The 21,663-nt window shown below is 42.6% G+C and overlaps 2 protein-coding genes across 2 annotated transcripts in view; both read right to left on the reverse strand.

The window, feature by feature from the left end:
- LOC148442147 (polymeric immunoglobulin receptor-like) overlaps positions 1-19,583 on the reverse strand; it is a 115,008-nt gene extending 95,425 nt beyond the window's left edge. Inside the window, exon 1 of the mRNA XM_088464166.1 lies at positions 19,520-19,583. The gene's annotated coding sequence lies outside the window, so the exon portion shown is untranslated. The remainder of the gene's footprint in view (positions 1-19,519) is intronic.
- A 646-nt stretch (positions 19,584-20,229) lies between these two features.
- LOC148442148 (uncharacterized) overlaps positions 20,230-21,663 on the reverse strand; it is a 290,790-nt gene continuing 289,356 nt past the window's right edge. The window contains exon 17 of the mRNA XM_088464170.1: positions 20,230-20,378. Coding sequence (XP_088320296.1) covers positions 20,230-20,378 — 149 coding nt within the window. The remainder of the gene's footprint in view (positions 20,379-21,663) is intronic.

Raw genomic sequence — 21,663 nt, forward strand, 5'->3', positions numbered from 1 at the left:
TGTCAGTCACTCAGTGTGTGTTCAGTCGAGGTCTTGGGCTGAATTCTGCTGCTGTGTTGTCCATAAAGGAGCTTAGGCTGCAGTACATAAAGGTGGACTTCCTTCAGTGGGTGCTGCAGCTGCTATGTCACTTGTCCTGTCAATTAACTGTGGCTGCTGCTGTGTTGTTGTCCTGTCCATCAGGCTAGGGCTGCAGTCCATAAAGGGGTGCTGTGTTGTCCAGGGAGAGTGCTGTTCCCCAGTGTAAAAACAATAAAAGTGTTTTTTTTGTGTCTGTGTGTAATGTGGTTGTGCTATTATTGTTTGGTGACACTGCCGCACTTTATCCTCAACATCTTTGTGACTCTACAGGTGGTCTCTCTGCACTCAGCAGAGTTGCTTTGTTGTCCATAAAGAAGGGGTGCAGTCTGTGTTGTTCATCAAGGGGCTGCTGCCACGCTCAGGGGTGCTCTTACCCAGTGTTCAAACAATTAAAGTTAAATAAAATGAATATTATCAATCCACAAAAAAAAATAAAAAATTTTGTATGTGTGCGTTAGCAACTTAGCTGCGCTATTATTGTTTTATGACACTGCCAGCCAGACCACAGTTTATTGTCCACGTATTTGAGACTCTGCAGGTGTTCCAGCAGCACCTCCACCAGCAAGGCCACCTAATTTCTATTAGATGTGAAAAATTAAAAAACCTCCTCCAGATCAAAGATGTCTTGATCCTAGATTTATCTTCCCTCATACATTTTTTAAGAATCAAAACATTAAAATAAATAAATTAAAAACTAATCAATCCTTCCATCCTTTCCCTGTTTTCAGTCCATAATATATTCCAACTCCGTCGGGCCTCTGACCTAGTTAAGGAAAACATACTTGGTTTTTAAACTTCCTAGGGGTCGTATAGTATATTAAACTGCCATCCTGTCTACCACTGCAATGCCACTCTGTGCCATGTTGTAAGCTAAACCGCCACATGTTAGTCCAGCCCACTGCTGTTGCTTATCTTAGTCAGCCAGCTAGCTGGATGCAACCTTTTGGCCCTAAACTAGATGAAATCAATATTGTGAGCTGTGAGGTGGTCAAAATTTACTGGAAATGACTGGAAAGAAATGTTATTGAGGTTAATAATACTGTAGGAACAAAAAGAGGCCCAAATTATGTCATTTTAGCTGTTTTTATGATTTTATTAGAAAAAATACAGATTCAAAACCAAAACCAAAACACGCAAGGGGCGGTTTTGGCAAAACCAAATCCAGATCCAAAACATAAGGAGATACAGATCCAAAACCAAAACATGGGGATCTGCGCACATCCCTAGTCCCTAGCAATGTGGACGTGATGTATTCATGTTGTGACATTGCCTAATGCTGCCCTGTCAATGGAGAGAGGAGAGATCTGCATGGCTGGAGACTTAAGTAGGAGCTAAACTGCAAAGAGAAGAAGAAACATGTGAAAAAGCTAAGTTTTATTTGTCTATCATTTCATTTGTGCTTCTCCCTTCACTTCCTCAATGATAAACAAATGTACAGTAGGAAGTTTTGGGAGCACATTAATACTGGCAATTAATAAAGAGGAACACATTACTGACATTGGAAAATGGGGGCACAGTTCTGGCAATACATTGGGGGTGGAGGCACATTACTGGCAATATGGAGGTGGTAACATTACTGGCAATATGGAAGGGGTGCACATTACTGGCAATACAGAGGGGTGGGCACATTACTGGTAATACAGAGGGGGGCACATTACTAGCAAAATAGAGGGGGACCACGTTACAGGTAATATAGATGGAAGGCCACATCACTGGGAATACAGGAGGGGCACATTACTGGGAATACCAAGGGGAGGACATTACTGACAATACAGAGGAGGGGGAGAAGTACATTGGCAGAACAGAAGATGTGGGGGAAAAAACATAATAATGGCGATACAGAAGACGGTGAAGAAAAATGATGGCCAGAGTGGTTTTGTGTTTAAAATGATTGCCGCTTTAAAAATATGGGAAGACTCGCAGGAGTTCCTGCAGCAGCTGGAAGTCGCAAGCTATTGCATAAGCCCCTAAGTGTCTGAGTATTAGAGCAGACGGGAGGACGAATGAAACACAATAGATCCAATGACTGATAGGACTATTTCATTTAAGAAATAAAAACATTATACTATTTTCTGTCGTTATTTTTTTTTTGTCAGATTTTGGAAAGGGTGTCAGTTATAGGGTCAGGGCATGATGGTGAGTGAGAGGTATTCTAGTGGGTGAGGTATGGGGTCAGGCAATGATGGTGAGTGAGGGGTATTTCAGTGGGTGAGTAATGGGGTCAGGGAGTTGTGGTGAGGGGAATTACAGTGGGTGTGGTTACTACCCGCATTTTGTTTTTCCTTTTGTGGGGAGGGGGTGGGAATGGGTCTTAGAGGGGTGGGGGGAAGCATATTTTTGCACCTGGGCCCATCAATTTCTAGTTCAACCACTGCATTCCAGTATAACAGAAATTGAAACATACTGTCTTGTTATGGTACAGTATATTCCATATTGAGAGAATTCCTAGTCATGGTTTATCTGTGTGAAGTATGTATGTTTCCTCCAGGTGCTCCAGTTTTCTCCTACACTCCATACTGGTAACTTACTTGTGTTCACAACAGAATTACTTCTAGAGTGTATGTGTGCACTTATATGTTAGGAAATTTAGACTGTGACCTCCAATGGACAGGGACTGTTATGAATGGTATATGTAATACCCGGCAGAGCCAGGCTTAAGCTCCGCCCCCATATTTAAGCCCCACCTCCTGGTGACATCATCTGTCAATCACCAGGAGGACAGGAGGAAGCAGGCTGAAAAGGGGGCGTGGCCTCGCGGGAAAAAGGGGACGTGGCCTCGCAGGAGCGCGAAAAAGTGTCCTTGGAGGGAGAAGAAGGAGTGTGGCCATCTTAGGCTGGGGCCCGGGACGGGAGGAGGGAGGTCCCGCGGTTCCCTGAGGTTCAGGGGAGGGAGCATGGCTGCTGCCATGAGCCACATCTCATATGTACAGGGGGAATGCCCCTGTAATGCAGAAAGGGGCCCCCTGCAAGAAGCCCCTAGGCTATAATCGGGGTCTTGAAGCCCCTGGATACAGACAAGGGGGGGAGTCACCCTTCCCCACAGTCCTGCAAGGGAGCTGCTATATGAGGAGCAGCACTGTTGATAATGAGACTCCCTTATTAGAAGAGGATTGGGGAGTGCTGCAGAGGTAGCAGCTGGAAGCAGAGTGCCTGTTAGAGTGAGGAAGTCACTGCAGGGGAAGTGCTGCCTGATGCCACAGTGGAAGATGAGAGATCTCCTGTGAAGAGACAGCCCATGTGTGAGAGGGTGAGTGTCTATGATGCATAATGCTGGATCCCTGGTTGATAGCCCCTGGAGAAGTGCCCCATAGTGAGGGAGGGCTAGAGGGGAGTCCTATAGAAGAATCCTGTGTAACCATGTGCTGAAGTAGAGAAGCCCAGCAGTGAAAGGGTTAATGGTCTGCATGAAGTTGCCAGCATGTCAGATGAAAGGTCCCTGAATAGTGGGACTTGTACTAGAGGCAGAGTCCTGGGATATACAGGATGTTAGTATGCCTGAAGAAAGTGTATGCGGGGTGATGGAAGGAGAGAGGGTCCCTGTGTAATGGGATGTGCCGCACGTTAGCAGTCTCTCGTGAGGATAGAGATGAGTGCGATGAACTTCGAATCTGGAGTCCCCTGTATGCTGTATGAAGTTTTTATTGGACTAACATGTGTAGAACTACTGAGCCCTGCGACACCAGGTATGTGCTACTATTTCACTGCTGTGTCATATGTTTAAGTCTGCACTGGAGGTGTTCGTTTGGAGTGGAACGCAACCAATCTTCTGTAACCATTAAGCGTAAAATACAGCATTTACCATCTGCTGCAAGAATTGTGCTGGAGGAAGTTGGCGAAGTAGCGCTTGTAACTGTTGCACTTACTGTGCTGGAGAATATGGAGGAGTGTAAATAAAGTTTTCCTGTTATTGTATCATGAGATGGTCTGGCGCCCAACATTTCTTTATTGCACTGCACCTGTTGTCCACATGTGTTCCCTCCATCAGGTACTTTGTGCTAAGCACCTGAGTATTTGGAGGCCCTGCTGGTCATGGATGTCATACCCACGCCATAGCCGGAGCAAAGAAGAGTCACCGTGAAGAGGTGAGAGACAGTATTCAGGTACTTCATGTAAGTGTACCACAGTACCAGTAGGGTTTCACATATATATTCTCTATATAGTGCTGCATAATTTGGTAGTGCTATACAGTATAAACAAACATAAATAATAATACAGTATAACTTTTTTCTAAAATTGTTTGTTAAAATCTAAGAAATTTGTTTTTACTATTAAACTTCCTTATATAAGAGCTTTAGAAAACAAGCTAGATAGTACAAAATCCTAGTCCACTTAAATCACAGTGGCATGGTCTACATTGATTGTATATAGTAGAGATATGTGTGGTGGACCCCAGTGGTTTGGTTTTGGTTCTAATTCATCATCATGTTTTGGTTTTGGCAAAACCACCCTCAAGTGTTTTGGTTTGGATTAGATCTTGGTTCGGTACTGGATTCCTTAATAATGGATAAAAATCTATCATTTTTTTTTATAAAAATAGCTAAAATCATGCAATTTGGACCTGTTTACATTTACATGCAATCTAAAACCCAAGTTAAATTTTTAAATCTGAGTTCCAAACTGACAGCAGGCCCGAATCAGGACTCGGACCCTGATTCAGAGCCGGACGCTCTGACAGAGCGCTCGCTCTGAATCAGGGCCGGCCTTCTTGTTTTTTAGAGCGGCCTCCTGGCCACTCACATAGCTGTGGGTGGCCACCCACAGCTATAGTGAGCAGCCAGGAAGATGTTCAAGACCATCGCGACCATCGGGCTTGCGACGAGACCCTTGTGGTAGGGTCTCGTTGCCGCAAGCCCCAGAGAGATTTTGGCTCTCACAGAGCCGAAATCTCTCCCACTGACATCACTCGTGATGTCAGTGGGGCCGCCCCCAAATGGAGGCATTCACATGGAACGCCTCCATTTGGGCAGCCACTCCCCCGGCCCGCCCACCAAAGGGGGCGTGCTGTCACTCAACATCGACAGCACGCCCTCTTTGGTACGAGACCCGGAGCAACGGTTTGCCCGTCGCTATCCGGGTGTCACGCATGCGCACTGGGCCACCATCGAACCGCTTGCAAGTGCTCGCGAGCGGGTCTGAATCAGGCCCTCGGTTCCTTTTGGAACCCCAGAGTAATTCCGAACTGAGCCTAGATTCGACTCAGAACCCCTAAGTTCAGATGTGTTCATATTTCAAGAAAACCGAACCGCTTATCTCTAGTATACAGGGGTGAAATCTACCCATGTTTTAATACTACCTCCACTTACCACACACTACTCTCTGCACTAAAGTGCTTTAAAATTTATTTTATTATGTTAGCCTCTTTGTAATGCATAGTTCACTGTAATACTGTTTTAGGATGGTGTTATAAAGGAGAAGGACTGTAACACAAAAGACTAGTTCAGACTAATCATGGTAGTTTTCCGTGTTCATATAACTTTTTATTATTGAGGGGCAAATGTATCAAGGCTACAGTATTTGTGTGAAAAGTCTGCGTAAACGGCAATTCAAACATTGTTTTCATGCTGATTTTATGTATAACTAAGCATTAGAAATCTGCCACAAACATTTTCAAACTGTAAATTATCACCAAACATTGCAGAATTTTTTTATCTTCACATTTGATTGCTTTAGTTTTTTGCCATTTATTGAAAGCGAGTTAGGTAGAATTTCATGAAAAGAGGAAAGGCATATTTTCTCAGCCCCCCTAAATATGTGTGTTGTTGTTCCTCCTCTCCCAGCACAGGGAGCATATTGTGGTTGCACCAGAAGATTGAATAGTTTTTCTCTACTTGTCAAAGCATCTGATATTATAAAAAATCCCAACCTATACACCCATCTACTCTCATTTTAGCTAATCTCAACACAGTCCTCACTAGCTACTTTCCCATCCATTTTAACATGATCACTTGATATCTTTTAATTTATTTAACATATCTAGGTAAAATGAATGAAAAATACTTTTCCCAATCACTATATAAAATCTTTTTACCCATAAGTCAGTCCATTTTCACATAGTTTATTTTTTATTGTCCCCAGTTGGTACTGTAAAATAGTTTTTTTGCCAAGTTTATAATTTGATATTTAATATAATAGCTTTTAAATAGTGTAGTTTAAAAAAATACTTTTAATCATATTTCTATAGATGAGGTTTGTGCTGTTATGCTGAGGGTATTTTCTTACTTTTCTTCTCACCGCAGGAACTTACACTTTTTACATTTTAAATCACTTTGATACATTTGGGGGAAAAGCCCTTTATTATCATCATGCTAAATAGTGATTATTTTCACATGAAAAATCTGATTAATAATACATCTGCCCCCAGGAGTGCACAGAGTGAATTTAGAGCAGGTTCTGCAAAAGTTCATTACATAAAACTAGAGTCACAATTGTTGTAGCAATCCCCAAAGAATGGAGACAGAAGACTATGATGTCAGAGGTCATAATATACTCTATTCATTTCTGTTTTTATTATTACCATCAGCAATGATGCTGAAATTCAGATTTGTAAATAATATATTTATCTGTTGCTATAATTTTAATATTGCGTTAAATTAATTGAAAAGAAAACCTTCCCATGTGCAGAGACACAGCAAGCTGCTATCAGCAGCACATCACTGACTGACTGTGACAAGTGACATAGACGCAGTGTGCTCCACTGGTCATGGAGATTTCATTAGGAAAGAAGGGGATGGCACACTCATGACACATAATTTCAATGAGCACATGCTTGCAGTGGGCCAAGATTATTAGGCAAACAGTAGTTTTTATTTATGTGATGCCCTGTAAATGTGGTGGACATTAAGGTTAACCTGATTAGTATTTTCTCATTAATGTAACAAGTCACTGAAGCCTAAGCTGCTGCCACGCAGATTAGGCATACCACACCAGGACCCCAGGTGTACATTTGAAAATTGTTTGTGGGAAAGGAAACAGACACCACAAGCAAAGATTGAACAGGGAGAGTAGGCTAATGTTGGCTGGTGACTTATTGTATTTAATCACCCAGCTGACTATTTTTTTTCCCAAAACTAGTCAGAAATTTTATTTTTTTTAAATAAAGTGTAAAATCTATTTTAAACCCACCCCCCACTGGAGAAACAGGAACCCCCAGTGGCAAAAGTTCCCTGGATTGTTACCCCTCTCTCTTCTACTGGTAATAAATCCCAGTGGCAGAGCCCACACCCCCACCTTCAGGGCCAATGAGACCCCATTGTATCAGTGTCCCCCTTCCCATGATTCACTGTATATGCAAATATTTATTTTTAATATATCCTCCACAGGCAAAAATATATTAAATCCTCCCCTAACTCCCCACCCATTGCAAAAAGATGAATCTCCATTACCCCCATTCCCCTATATCATAGCCCCACACAATCACCTTATTGCAGAGCACAGTCTAGCGTGGGAAAAGGGTGGAGTGATGTTTAGTCGCCCCTGCTGCCACTGATCTCAGCACATGTTGGGATCTGCACATTTGTGATCGGAGATGAACTATGTTACCCTCCTTGTACTTTTGGTTTAGGCGTATGCTGCCGGGATTGCCATTTGCAGTCCCCAATGTTACTGCTGGGGTCCAGAGCAGGAGAAGGAGGGTGATTAGAGTTGCTGATTCCTCCCATGTTTGCTAAAGTATAAAGGAAGTGAGGGCAGAGCTTGTGCCCTCCCCTGGATGTTATTGCCTTCTCATGAGCCAGCCTGTTAGAGTGTCAAACCGCTGATCCTCATGCTGTTACATTGAAGTGTAGGGGGAGTGAGTACAGAGGTTGGTGTCTTCCCCCCTGGGCGAATTAAGAGACGCAATCTTTAGAGAAAGCTGCAGATTCCCTGCTGAGACTATGTGGACATCAGTATCTGATGATCTGCTGCACCAGAAGTTAACTACTGCCAAAGGGGATGCTGTGAAACAGCATTAAGGTGGAGTGTAAGAGGTTGCCCAACAAGCTGCCTCTCAGTCCCTAGTGACAGTGGCAGCTGAAATCAGACAGTCAGCAGCAGCCAAAACCGGTGAAGTGTCCTCAAAGCGAGTTTTGCTAAGCCATAGATTAGAGAGCTTGAAGATGTGACAGTTATTAAATAACAATCCGGGACAGGCACTCACTAACCACATTATTAATAAGCAGCCTGAAGAAATTTCCAGTCTGATGGAATACCTTTTGACAGAGTGAGGTTATAAATACTTTAGTGGAAAATACCAATGCTTTACTGAAGCTATTTTGAAAGATCACCTTCTGGAGCACATCAAATCCTAGACTTGTAACTCTGCTAAAGGAGAAAAATTTTGCAAACTGATGTTTACTTTGCCATGACAATGCCCTACCTGGTAAAGAGGCCTTGAAATCCCATTGCATAGGAAAAGATGGGTGCAATATGAATTCTATCTATGCCTATGAGCCCCCACTCTATAAGGAGCAGGCCGAACAGTGACACGTACACGGTGGCTAACAGAAACTCTAGAGAGAATATCCGGGACCCTTGTTGACCACAGCAGCAGCCAGACTCGGCTTCATCCTTCTCATGGCATCATCTGTCTAGGCTTGGCTGCCCTCCTAACCCTAGCACAGGTGACGGGAATCTTGGGGAGGTCAACACATCCAACCAAGAAGATGGCAGAGAATCAGTAGTGGGAACTGTTTGACCCGGAATACGTTTTGATTGTACTATGCTAACATGCAGAAGACAGTGTGGCATCATCCACAGAACTATGATATTATTTGTCTAGCCAAACTACAGACACTGATAAAGCATATGGAGTCACCAAGGGCCTCCACAGAGAACAGTCCAAGATGGGGCAGCATCGGAGCACCAGCTCATCCCTAGAGCAGGAACTGGATGGAGGAGAAAAATGCTCTGACCAAGTCAAAACCAACCATCTCTTGGCTCTTTATTTCATTGTGAAGGAGAACACAGACAGTACTGTATGTCATCTCTCAGATGGAACACAGGCTCCAAAATGCGAATGCTGATTAAGGTGATAGATAGAGAGCCCAGCTTTCTGATGTATCAGAAGGATGGATACACCACTGATAATTCACAATTCACCTGAACTTGATGGCTTTCAGGGGGACATCCCACACCCATTTTGCAGACGTCCACCATCGACACAGGCAACTTAGGGTCTGATTCAGACCCGGTCGCTAAGCTGCGCTCGCTAGGGGCGATAATCGCACATCTGCACATGCGTATGTTTTGCAGTGCGCATGCGCAAGCCAGTCACTGCGATCGGGAAGCAAGCACTCGTGGTACACAGACTGAGAACTACTTTGAATGACTTTGGTGGTGTGTGGGTGGTAACAGGGGAATGTGCTTGTGAACGGGTCAGTGGTGGTGCGAACGCAGGCGTGTCTGAGCTCCAAAACAGAGTTTAATGGGTGTGCATAATTAACAAAGTAGCGTAATTGAACACGTCACTTGGTTGTTTTTTCCCTGAACTGATCGCAGTGCTTGCGGTGGAGTAGGGGCTACCTCAAGGGCTGCGAGCTGCTCCGATGGCTATCGATGTTACCGATGATTCATACACTTCCTGGAGATGATGTGGGTTAAGACTGAAAAGACTGAAAAGTGGGCATCTTTAAACACCACAGGCCCCTTTTGGCAACGAGCGAGCGCAGCTTAGCGACTGGGTCTGAATCAGGCCCTTAGTCTTTTTCTCTGAAAGAAAACAATCGCCATATATGAAACAAATGGGTGATGTTGGACCTGGCTCTCCACTTCTTGATCAAGGGGAATCATTCTGCACCTTACAATCCCAATATAGAAAGCACAATGCAGCCTATATCTTGATCAATATGCCAAAGTTAATTCCTGTGATGTCCTTATCTCAATTAATGAATACACACAGGGCACAGGTTCAGAAATGCTTCAGAGTTTGACGCTGTATGCTTTATCCACTTTGAATATGCCCTAATAGATAGATAGATAGATAGATAGACATACACACATAAATAAGGATATTTTACTAACTAGTTTCTTGTCTTGTATACTATTGCTTCCACCGGAATATACTGTAATAGATCTCATAATGGAACATAAACACTATCAAAGTGTTATTGTTGTGAAATGGTTTCAATAAGTCTCTGTAATATATGTTGCTATTGCTAAATAATTAACTAAAATTAAAGTAATGTGTAATTTGTTTCTTTTTATTTATCTGATACAAAGCTCTCTGTTCTATATTTCCAATGTTTCTGTGGTTAATTTAACCTTTTGTTGATGGAAGCTGAAATATAACCATGTGCATTTAACAATGGCGCAATTTGACCAATGTAAGCCGCTTTGATGTACCTAGTCAAACCAAATCAATCTAGATAATGAGAATTGCAGTACATATAAATTTGCATTGGCAGATTGCTCTTCCTTGTTACATTATGACAATATTGATAAAGCTCGTCCAAGGAGACTAAAGTAAACAGTTGCATAACTGGTTCCTTTATGATTACAGCAATATATTATGCAACTTAAGCTCAGTCATATCTGTTTAGTTGTTTATGAATAAATTATTGACATGGCAGTTGGCGGCACAGAGTTGGCCTTGGTTACCTGGTGTTTAATATTTTAATTGATGTTTGGTATTAACTAATAGGATGCTTGGGAATTAGAACCCTAACCAATGGCACAGTGGAGTTTCTAAGTAATGGCTGCATACTGTATCCGAGCTTCTGCACTTTTATGGCAGCACCACAGACAGAGAGCTCTGACCAGCAAAGCTCTCTGTTCACTTTATACAAAGAGCAGAGACTGCCAACTTATCACACAGCACTTTGAACATAAATGAGTGCATCTCTGCAAATTTATAAGGACCCGCCCTATACCAATCCTGCTTTTTTATCACAATGCTGAGATCTAATCTGTTATAATCAGCAAAACAGGATGCTAAATTTAGTTTCTTCTGGTGGAGAAACTGGATACATTGGGGCATTGCTGTGCAGCTCAAATGTGAACTGGCACATACAATTGTGCTACATGCCAACCAGGATTTTCTTTCTGTACCACAAGAGAAAGAAAACTCAGTCCAGCGCTGTCACTAAGAAGCTGGCTCAAGAGGAGGGTGTCAAGCTCCCAATACACAAATGATATACATAAATAAAAAATACCTGGTAAAGGCTGGTAAATACTCAAAAGCTGGATAATATCCCGGATCGATTTTATTTGAGGCCAGTGACTGATACCATATGTTGTCTTTTCCTATTCTTGTATCAAGACTTTGTAAAAGACATTTAACACTGCTAATATCTCATCTATTGATCATTTATTCACTTTTTTACTATTAATAGTGTGGTTGAGAATACCCTGATTGGACATTCAGTTGATTTATGTTTTTTTTTCTTTTTATGAAATGCAGCACTAAATAACTCTTGTTTATCTAACCAAGCCTTGCAGAGCCATATATCCTATGCATACAGTCTATTCATTGTATGTTGAAATTCAAAATTTTAGGGCAATGCTGAACACAGATTCCCGACTATCAGGAATCTGCACATGCGCAGAACCCGTTCTGCGTACAGTATGTGCAGAATGGGTCCTGCGTGATCTAACGCAGCCCCTGCTATGCCTCTGTCTGATTGAGATGCAGAGGCATTTACTGGGTTGTGTGGGGGCGGGACGGCCGGCATTCCCAGAAACGGGGGTGTGCGGCACCCCTTTTCCGGGAGTGGCAAGGCCAGGATCTGCGTCCACGGTTATAGTTTCCTGGCCTCTCAAGCCGGCCAGCCTGCATAACCTGAGATTTACTCAACTAATCATTTAATCATCTGCACTGATTCCTGCATTTCTATCTACATATTAGAATGGGCACTGTTACAGGTAAGTCCTGGTTACATTTTATGTAATGTGTTAGTATTATGGATGTTAGGGACCCATCTTTTGGGGTTCACCTTGACACGGTGGATGGGCAAACATTTTTGTCCAAAAATGTACTAAGAACCTCACTTATACTCCATGTTAATTGTAGAGTTTATCAGCATTATTTTGTCTATCATTGTTCTTAGTACCTAGATTGTGCACCTGCATTCTATGTCCCCTGCATTGTACTATAAGTCTCAGCATGGCAGCACCTCCTATAATGTTTAAAATTAGGGTGTGCAGTCCAAGCTCCCCCTTTACCAATCTGACGATATCGTCAGAAAGTGTCTGTCCAGGGATTTGGCAGGATGACGTCACAGAACAGTATCGTTAACGATATTGCTTAGAGTGAAAACTCCATATCGTTTGTCTTGCACTCCGGCAAGTTCAAGGGAAATCTTTCATCAATATTGCTCAAAACACACATTGTCTAGTGTGTATGAACTTTAAGTTTAGGATCCTAATGGTAAATTTTCTTTTTTAATATTGTCAGGCACTTTTGTGTGAATGTATGGAGTGAGTGATGGGGTGATTTGGGACTGGGATTGTGGTTCTAAAACAACTTTATTGCTCAGGTTCAAATTTGGTAGGAAGGATGTGAGTGTTAGAGGGCATAAAGGCTAAAGATTATCACATGATAGCCAATATATTTGTGTTTGACTTATAATGTAAAAAGTGTTCACTTTAATGAATGATTATTTAATTTGTTTTCTCATTTGAGATAATTAAAACCTATATGGGAAGGAGATGAATATAATAATTTTGGACATTTCATTGATCTAATTTAATAGCTATTTTTGTTTAATTCTTTCTTAATAAAATGATTCACTCCCTATAAAAAAGAGGTCTGTACAAGCTGATCCCTAGTGGATATCTCGCTCTACACTCAACCTGGAATGGAAGACTTGGGTAGGGGCAAAATAATTCTACTAAAGGTTACCTCTAAGAAGACATCAATTCCGTTAATAGGACTCTCATCCATAATTTAGCAACCAATGAGCAGGTGTTACATATTGACAAAATAACTTACTCTGCATGATGCCTTATCTGTCACACATCAGAGCAATCCTGATGTAACCTCCAAGCAAATGCAGATGTGTGAGTTTGGCTATCAGGCCTATTAACATAAGTTTCTTTCATTAGATATATGTTACCTACACTTTGGCATTTGGCTTGTAGACTGTTGTGCAGGAGTGCTTGAGAGTTGAGACACATGTTGCTTGGCATTATTGCTTTGTCTGTCTTCCACATGCAAACAGTGCTTAGGTGCCGGAAATGCATCCAACACTATATTATTTGCCAGATAATTGTGTGCTTGTCTAGTGTCATTAGTTGCTGTCGATGCTGTTCTTTGTGCCAGACCTTTGAAATGGCCATGAGTGTAAATACTCTCCAGTGTCAATCTTTCCTATTATCCCTGTGTATGGTGAATAGAGCGATCTCAATTCCACTGATCATTAAAACTGGACATTTTGACGGATCCTGTCTCTATCCTGACTACCTGGCTTCTGACCTTAATATGACTACAATCTCCTTCCAGGCATTAACTCTATGTACTATTTTGAGAACCATACAATACATTAGAGAGACGTGATCCCAATTTTTGGTGCCAATCTCCTAATACTAACTGCTATGTGGACTATGGGCATCAGTCAGAGATGTACACATACCCAATGGTGCGTGGACTGTGCATGTGCAGGATGTGTACTGCGCATGTGCCGGCCTCCATCTGCTATTATCTTTCTCAGATGGCCAACACTGCCGATGGTCACGATGATTATCAAATGATGCTTCTTTGGATGTAGCACTCAGATCTGCAATGCTGCCAGTAGGCATTTTTTCTCCTCAGATGCCTCCAGTTGCATTAGCATATTTTCACATTGACGCTGCGTCCAAAGATGCAGCAGCGATGTGTGCTGCACCCATCTCTGACATAGGCAAAACTAGAGATCTGGTAATGGGTGGTCCCAATTTTAGCACATCAGACATTGTGTAACTGTTTCTTGGAAAAAAAAATTGTATCACACCACACCAGTGGCGTCCGTCCCCATGGTGTTACCCTGTCTGGGGCGGGACGTTGTGTGCATGGCATATCCGTAAGCTGCCGAAAAGGGGGCATGGCCTCATGGGAAGGTGACCACATGGTCACTTGGGAATGGGTATGGCCTTGCCATCCAAACCCCAGTGGTCCAGTGTGGTGGGGGGTGCCAGAAGTACGGGTGAGTACTGTGCAGTGCCAGCTCCCTCACACTGTCAGGAGCTGAGTGCTGCACTTAATGCCACAGTGCAGCACCCAGCTCCTGTCACCTTGGTGTCACCCCTCCCTCAGCAGGTTTTTGGGGCCCAAGTCAGTTTAAAAGTCCTTTGTTGCCTATATGGTGGTTTCTCTGCAATAAGTAAGCTCTGAGGAATTTGAGCCTCACTGGGCAGTGTCTTCAGCCGGTATTCACTATTCATGTATGAGATCACATTGTCTGGAAGATGCCTGTTTACGTAGAAAAATAACCCATGTCATCATCATAACCAGATAATATATACTGTACTGTAGTAACAGAAGTTTTTGTACAGGAAAAATGTGAATTTCCCTGATCAAACGTCTGTGTCTCTCCAGGCTCCCCTGTGTTACTCCAGACCCCCCAATGTCTCCATCCCTAGGCCTACCCTAGTTCTCCAGGCTCTCTGTGTCTCTTTCTCTCCAGGCTTCCATGTCTCTCCATCTCCAGGCCCCCTTGTCTCTCACAGGACACCCTGGGCCTCTCCATCCCCAGGACCCCCTGCATCTTTCCATCCTCAGGCCCACCTATGGCTCTCAGCCTCATTCCCTCAGCCCCAGTGTGCATCTCTCAGCCCCATTCCCCCAGCCCCAGTGTGCGTCTCTCAGCCCTATTCCCCTAGCCCCAGTTTACGTCTCTTAGCCCCATTCCTCCAGCCCCAGTGTGCATCTATCTGCCCCAGTGCATCTCTCAGCCCCATTTTCCCAGTCCCAGTGTGCATCTCTTTGCCCCATTCCCTCAGCCCCAGTGTGCATCTCTCAGCCCCATTCCCCCGGCCCCAGTCTGCGTCTCTCTGCCCCATTCCCATGGCCCAAGTGTACGTCTCTCAGCCCCATTCCTCTGGCCCCAGTGTGCGTCTATCTGCCCGAGTGCATTTCTCAGCCCCATTTTCCCAGCCCCAGTATGCATCTCTTTGCCCCATTCCCCCAGCCCCAGTGTGCTTTAGCGTCATTCCCCAGACCATGTCACCCAAGCCCTGTGCATTCAGCTCCAACCTTCCCCCAGCCCCCTGTGCAGTCAGCTCCAACCCCCCCAGCCCCCTGTGCAGTCAACTCCAATCCCCCCCAGACCCTTGTGCAGTCAGCTCCAACCAAGCCCCTGTGCAGCCAGCACCAACCTTCCCCCTCCAGCACCCTGTGCAGTCAGCTCCAACCCCCCCAGACCCCCTCTTTCTCACATCACTGACTCCTCTCAGCACAGATCCCCCCTCACAGCACAGACCCCTCACACCACTGACCCTCTCACCTCTCAGCACAGACCCATCTCACCTCTTAAAACAGACCCCCCTCACAGCACAGACCCCCTCTTTCTCACATCACTGACCTCTCTCACCTCTCAGCACAGACGCCCTCTTTCTCACATCACTGACTCTTCTCTCCTCTCAGCACAGACCCCCTCTTTCTCACATCACTGACCCTTCTCTCCTCTCAGCACAGACCCCCTCTTTCTCACATCACTGACCCCTCTCACCTCTCAGCACAGACCCCCTTTCTCTCACATCACTGACTCCTCTCACCTCTCAGCACAGACACCCCCTCACAGCACAGACCCCCTCTTTCTCACATCACTGACCCCTCTCACCTCTCAGCACAGACCCCCTCTCTCTCACATGACTGACTCCTCTCACCTCTCTGGACAGGCACCTCCTCACAGCACAGACCCCCTCTTTCACACATCACTGACCCCTCTCACCACAGACCCCTCCCTCACAGCACATACCCCCTCTTTCTCACATTACGGACCCTACTCACTTCTCAGCAAAGAGCAACTCTTTCTCACATCACAGACCCCCCCTCACAGCACAAACCCTGAATTTCCTGACATCACTTACACCCCCTCCCCCTCCTCACTGCTCAGACTGCTGTGACCTAAGCACTAGGTCTGGAGCACCTTACTCCATCCTTAGACACCCGCCAGCCGCCGATGACTTTGGCCCCGCACTCAGCCTGTTGTCGGAAAGGTCCTTCCAGAGCAGGGGATATAATTGCTAGTGTCCTCTCGCTGCCTGTGCTGGTTTGTTCTCTCACCGGGTCTACAAAAAAGTGGTGGTGGGCGGGCCAGTGGCGGATCGGCGAACTGGGCTATGGGTGGTCCTGTGCACCCCCGGACCACTCCCCAGTTTCACCTATGATCTCTGAATCAGTCCCTATAACCAGTGGCGGCTCCAGAGGTGGGGCTGCAGTGCAGTCCAAAATTCAAATAGGGGAGCCACACCAACTGCCAGTGAGTCCCAGCCATCTATGTTTGGCAGCACTTGAAATGGCAGTTGGTGTGGTTCCCCTATTTGAATTTTGGAGCCCCTACACCTATAGAGTAGCAGCCTAATGCTACCCAGCCTAATTCTGATATGCCTGCCCAGTGCGGACCAGGGGCATCCTGTGAAAAATAGAAAATAGTAATGGCACTACAGGTGGCAATATGTACTGTCAGGTCATGAGTTTTCTTACATGCAGCCACTTGTAGAGTTACAGTACAAGTGCTAACAGTGTTGCACTCCTATTAAAACTAAAAACAATTGCCCTCATCACAAAAAATAATCACACAGATTCTAAGTAACATATTTTAAACATACTTTTTACAATGTGATTATTTAATATGTTGCTACAGAAATCATCAATGTGTTTACACATGACAACAGTTTAATTGTTAATGTAACAATTTTAATTTGTATGATGAAATTTGTGACTTGATGGCCTCAATGATTTCTCCATTGTAAAATGATTCTTGGCTTATACACATTAATCTAAAACATATTATACTGAGACATAAAAGATAAAACAAAACATATTAGATCCAAATCCACCGCAAAAAATATACAAAAATTTTATCATTGTATTTATTATGTAAAATGGTTTTCAGCAAGTCAACTTTTTAGGCCCCAAAGCTACCAAGTGCCTGGGACTGTCTTTTTTTTTATAATGCTGTTGGTTTTTGGAAGAAATATTCAGTATTGCTTACAAAAACTGTCTTAAGTGTGATTCAGCTATAACAATTTGCTTATGTGCTCAAGATACCTACATCAAAACTACCAAACATACAAAACAGGATGCAGGATGTGGTAATGGAAATTCTACTAAAGGTATACATGTAGGCAAAATACCTGTACAGCAGAAGCTGGCAGGGCATGATGAGACTTGTAGTACTACACAAACTGTATAGCTATAGGTTTCCCAAGCCTATATAGTAAAATAAAGCTATAATATAAGGTTTAGAAGATAGGTTAATATAGGCTAAACTACTGAGACTGACTGTGAGTTATGTAAGTAAAATGTAGCATCCTATAATGTCCTTTTAGTAGGGATGTATCCAGTTAAATATTAACAAGTTTTGTTAAGTAATACAATTGGAAGGGTAAGAAGGTTACACAGTACAGATTTAATAAACAAAAATGAAAAATATTGATTCCAAAAATAAATCTATAAGTAGTACTGTATATGGTCTCAACAACATTGCATATTAATGCTAGCAAATGTTACCTTTTGTACCTTACAGTATAGCGGCATTTTCCCCTATGGATTACTCTTGATTTGACACATTTTATGAACTTCATTATTACTCATATTAAACTGAATGTATATTAGACCCCTTCTGTTATATTAATTTATTTATATTTTCTTTTTTATTTAAGTGATGCTATTCTTAATTCCTCTGTTAATTCAACATAAGATGTAACTGTGTAGTGATATCTTAATTGCAGATTCATTCATAAAATGTAATAGTCCATCCATTAGTGGTTAGTCACTAATTCCACTCAAATTAAACCAAACCATTTGAAAACTGGTCCAGTGCTTGCATCATTAAGACCCAAATGTGAGTCACCGAGACACTACATACTGCGAAACATCATCTCAGAGTATCAAACAATCATGATTGGGCTAATTTTCCAAAAGGTTATTGTAGGGTGATGACAAAACCAAGGATAGGGAACATTTATGTTGCCTTTGTTTTATTGTGTAACACTTATTACATCGTCCATATTCTAATCTTTATGCATGAAGCTTGGCTATAGCAAACTTGTATTATTCAGGCTCTTGCGTTCAGATTTACTTTTGAAGAACTATATCACACATTGATGTATACACACAGTATAGAGCTGTGAAAATTAAAACCGGTCTAAATGTTTGTACATGAATCTGAGTAAAATGATTCTATTGCATTTTTATCTGGATTATTTTTGACCCACATTGTACAAGCTAAGTAGACAGCCACAGACAAACCAAAGTTAAGGGCTTTTAAAAAAAAAAAAAAAAAGTTGCAGTGTGCAGAACTGCGCTGTAAACCATAGTATCCATAACATTTATATCATTCTGCAGCTATGTAGAAAAATAGAAATATCTGGTAGCAATGGATAACATCACTACAGTATTTTAGATTCAATGTTTTTTGAGTTATTTGAGCCATTTAGGGTCTTTTTCTAAGAGACAAATTATCCTTCAACTATTTTTTCCTAAAGAGCTTTGATGTTATTCTACAATCAGTTGCAAAGTGAATTTAGCAAGTCACATAAATGCCATCTTTGTGAGATCAGGTCATGCAACCCAATCACCATACAACTGTATATATATATATATATATATATATATATATATATATATATATATATATATATATATCTGTTTTGGCCACTTACTGTATTATAGAAAATGCATCGGCATACAGTATTTAATAATGTGGGTGCCTTTATTCATTCTTGTTGGATAGACCTTTAATGGCCTAATAAAAAGGCCCAACGTGTCCTAATCCTCTGACGATTTGGTTTAAAGCAATGCAACTGGCAGATAAAATCTAAATGTATGTGGGCAGCTTTTCAATAGGTGCGTGTGAGGACAGATTGACAGTAGGGTTTCTTAGATGATAGATTTTACAAAGGTGATATTTCTGTATGCAATGACCAAATGACTTTTGTTATTTTCAATACCTTACAGCAAATTGTGCTAAAAAATTCCTAACAAAGTTACATAAGCTAAAACAGGAGAATAGGTAAATAATTGTAAATGATTATAGTCAGACATTTTAATAAAAAGTACTATTATAAAAAATAAATTCTGCTGCACTAGTTTATACAGATAAATTAAATTACAAAAATGATCTGAAAATAAATAAAAATGTTCATAAATGTATTTGTTTCCTAATTTTAACCATGATTATCCTCAGAGAAAAAGAAGATATACAGTATGGTAATATTGTGATAAGAAAGAGAGATAACAGGTGCATATGGAAATGCATACAGAGAGCAAGAGAGCAGAATGTTCTTTAAACAATAATGGGAATCAGTAAGTTTTACTTACAAGTTGAACTTGTTCTGCGTTTGTCTGGGAGGACAAGTGATTTTAATCCTCTCTCCTTCACAGCTCTGTTTGTTGTGAGAAGTGAAAGTGCATCAAGTGCTATTCTTGCTCTAATACTTGATTGTGTCCAGATACGCCTTTATCAGGATGCAAGACACAGGTATGACAGCTCAGCAATGTTTTCATTGCCCCTCACCCAACATCACTACTATTGTTCCAGGTTGGATTTGATTTGTAATGTTTTGGGACATACTGTAGTACATGGAGATTCAATCCTGTATTGAAGTTGGTCAGCTGAGATCACATGGCTTATTATTACTGGACTGAGCTTTCTCTCTTTCTAATCAGCATGTTATTCTGTAGTACAGTAGTAGCTTTTTGTTTATTTTCTTCCTAGATATATTACTTACTACTTGTATTCTTTTATCACTTATTACAGCTGCTGAAATGTTTTATTTTTCAGCTTTTGTTCTAAAGTGTGCGTGATACTTTCTAGATCATTTTTGGTAGAAAACAAAGGGGCCTATTCATCAAGGTGAATGAGTCCATCACACATGTGTAAGCAGTAGTTTCAGTTTTCAGAGCTTTACTGAGAGAACCAACGCCATTTTCAGACTGGAAGCAAATCCAGAGAGCAATGAGGGATCCTTTCTAATCACTCCACCTCCTCCAGCTCTCACACCACGCATGCGAATTAACTTTCACCGCTACTAGTTAGCGCCAAAGTAGTAGTGATAGGACTCCCGTGTTATTGCTTTTTGGAGGAGCTGTCCTGGCACCAGAGGAATACTAAATTGCTCTGGTGCATTGGTATTCACCACTGCAACATGAAGAGCAGTGTTTCCCAACCTCGGTTCTCCTAGCAGGGGAAATATATCAGTTATTGGAGAGAGATAAAGTGTGGTGAGATAAGTACCAACCATTCCTTCTAACTGTAATTTTTCAAATACAGCCTGAAAAATTACAGTTAGGAGTTGATTGGTTGGTACTTTATCTCTCTCCACTTTATCTCTCTCCAAGGCTTAGTATATCTCCACCGTAATTTACCGGGGGCCATCAGTTCCTAATAAAGAATAGGCCCAAACAATGTTATTTAAGAATTGCTCAGATAAAATTAACCACCAATGAGATATTTCATAACCTGACAAATGCTAAGTGGTTGCTACCGCTTTAAATGTAGATTTGCAACTTTAAGTAATGTTGCTAAATAGTAATACAAGAATGTTCATGGGTTTTTGAACAGGGTATGTAATGCCATTTTTTTAATGTTATGAATGGGAATGTCACATTTCATTTTGCAGCCCCACCTGTTGCATACTTACCCTGTCAATTTTGGAGGAAAGGTCCAGATTTGAAGGATCTGTTCAGTCATCACACAAGTGGAAATGTGTATTCTGCTGTGGGTATTTTGCAGAGCAGCAGTGAGCAGATGCTGCAATACTGGTGCACGTGGGATGGAATGGATATTTGGAGGATAGCAGGAGTGGCTCTGGAACAGCTTAGCTCTTAAATAGAACTAGACACACCCCCTGGTATGCAGCAGCTTCATCAGTGCAACATGGTCATGCCTCTGTCCCTATTCATGAATCTCAAATATTAAGAGGCATTCTGTTTTCTAAACTGCAGTTGGTTTAATAAAGTATAATTTCTACTTTAGGGTCCATAGGGTATCCACAGGACACCTTGGGGTATAGGTGATGTCGTCAGGCATCAGGCACTATAGAGTTAAGCTTTCAGCCTCCCAGGATGCACTGGGGTCTCCCTCCTATACAACGCCCCCGAGCCAAGACAAATCAGTTTTTCGTTGGTGCCTGGCTCGGAGTCGGAGCCCCTGCTATAGAGGGGGGCTGTTATGGCCCCTGAAGTTTTCTTCATGCAGCTGTAGCTGCACGTTTGAGTTGTACAGCATGGACAGTCAGTACTGACATCCATGCAGTCACTCCTACACCCTGCCGGTACCAGAACACTGGTACCGATCCGGGGATGCTGGTAGGTATCTGGGGTCACAGCTAGTGGTGACCCCAGATGCCTGGACTGTGGCCAGATCCAAGGGGGACAGGTAAGTGGCGGGGTCCCGCGGAGGGTCCTCCGCCGGACAACACAGTCCTAATGCCCTCATTCAGAGGCGGTCGGAGGATGCAAGC

Source organism: Taudactylus pleione, unplaced genomic scaffold, assembly GCF_031769625.1.
Source record: "Taudactylus pleione unplaced genomic scaffold, aTauple2 ptg001605l, whole genome shotgun sequence".
Taxonomy (NCBI): domain Eukaryota; kingdom Metazoa; phylum Chordata; class Amphibia; order Anura; family Myobatrachidae; genus Taudactylus; species Taudactylus pleione.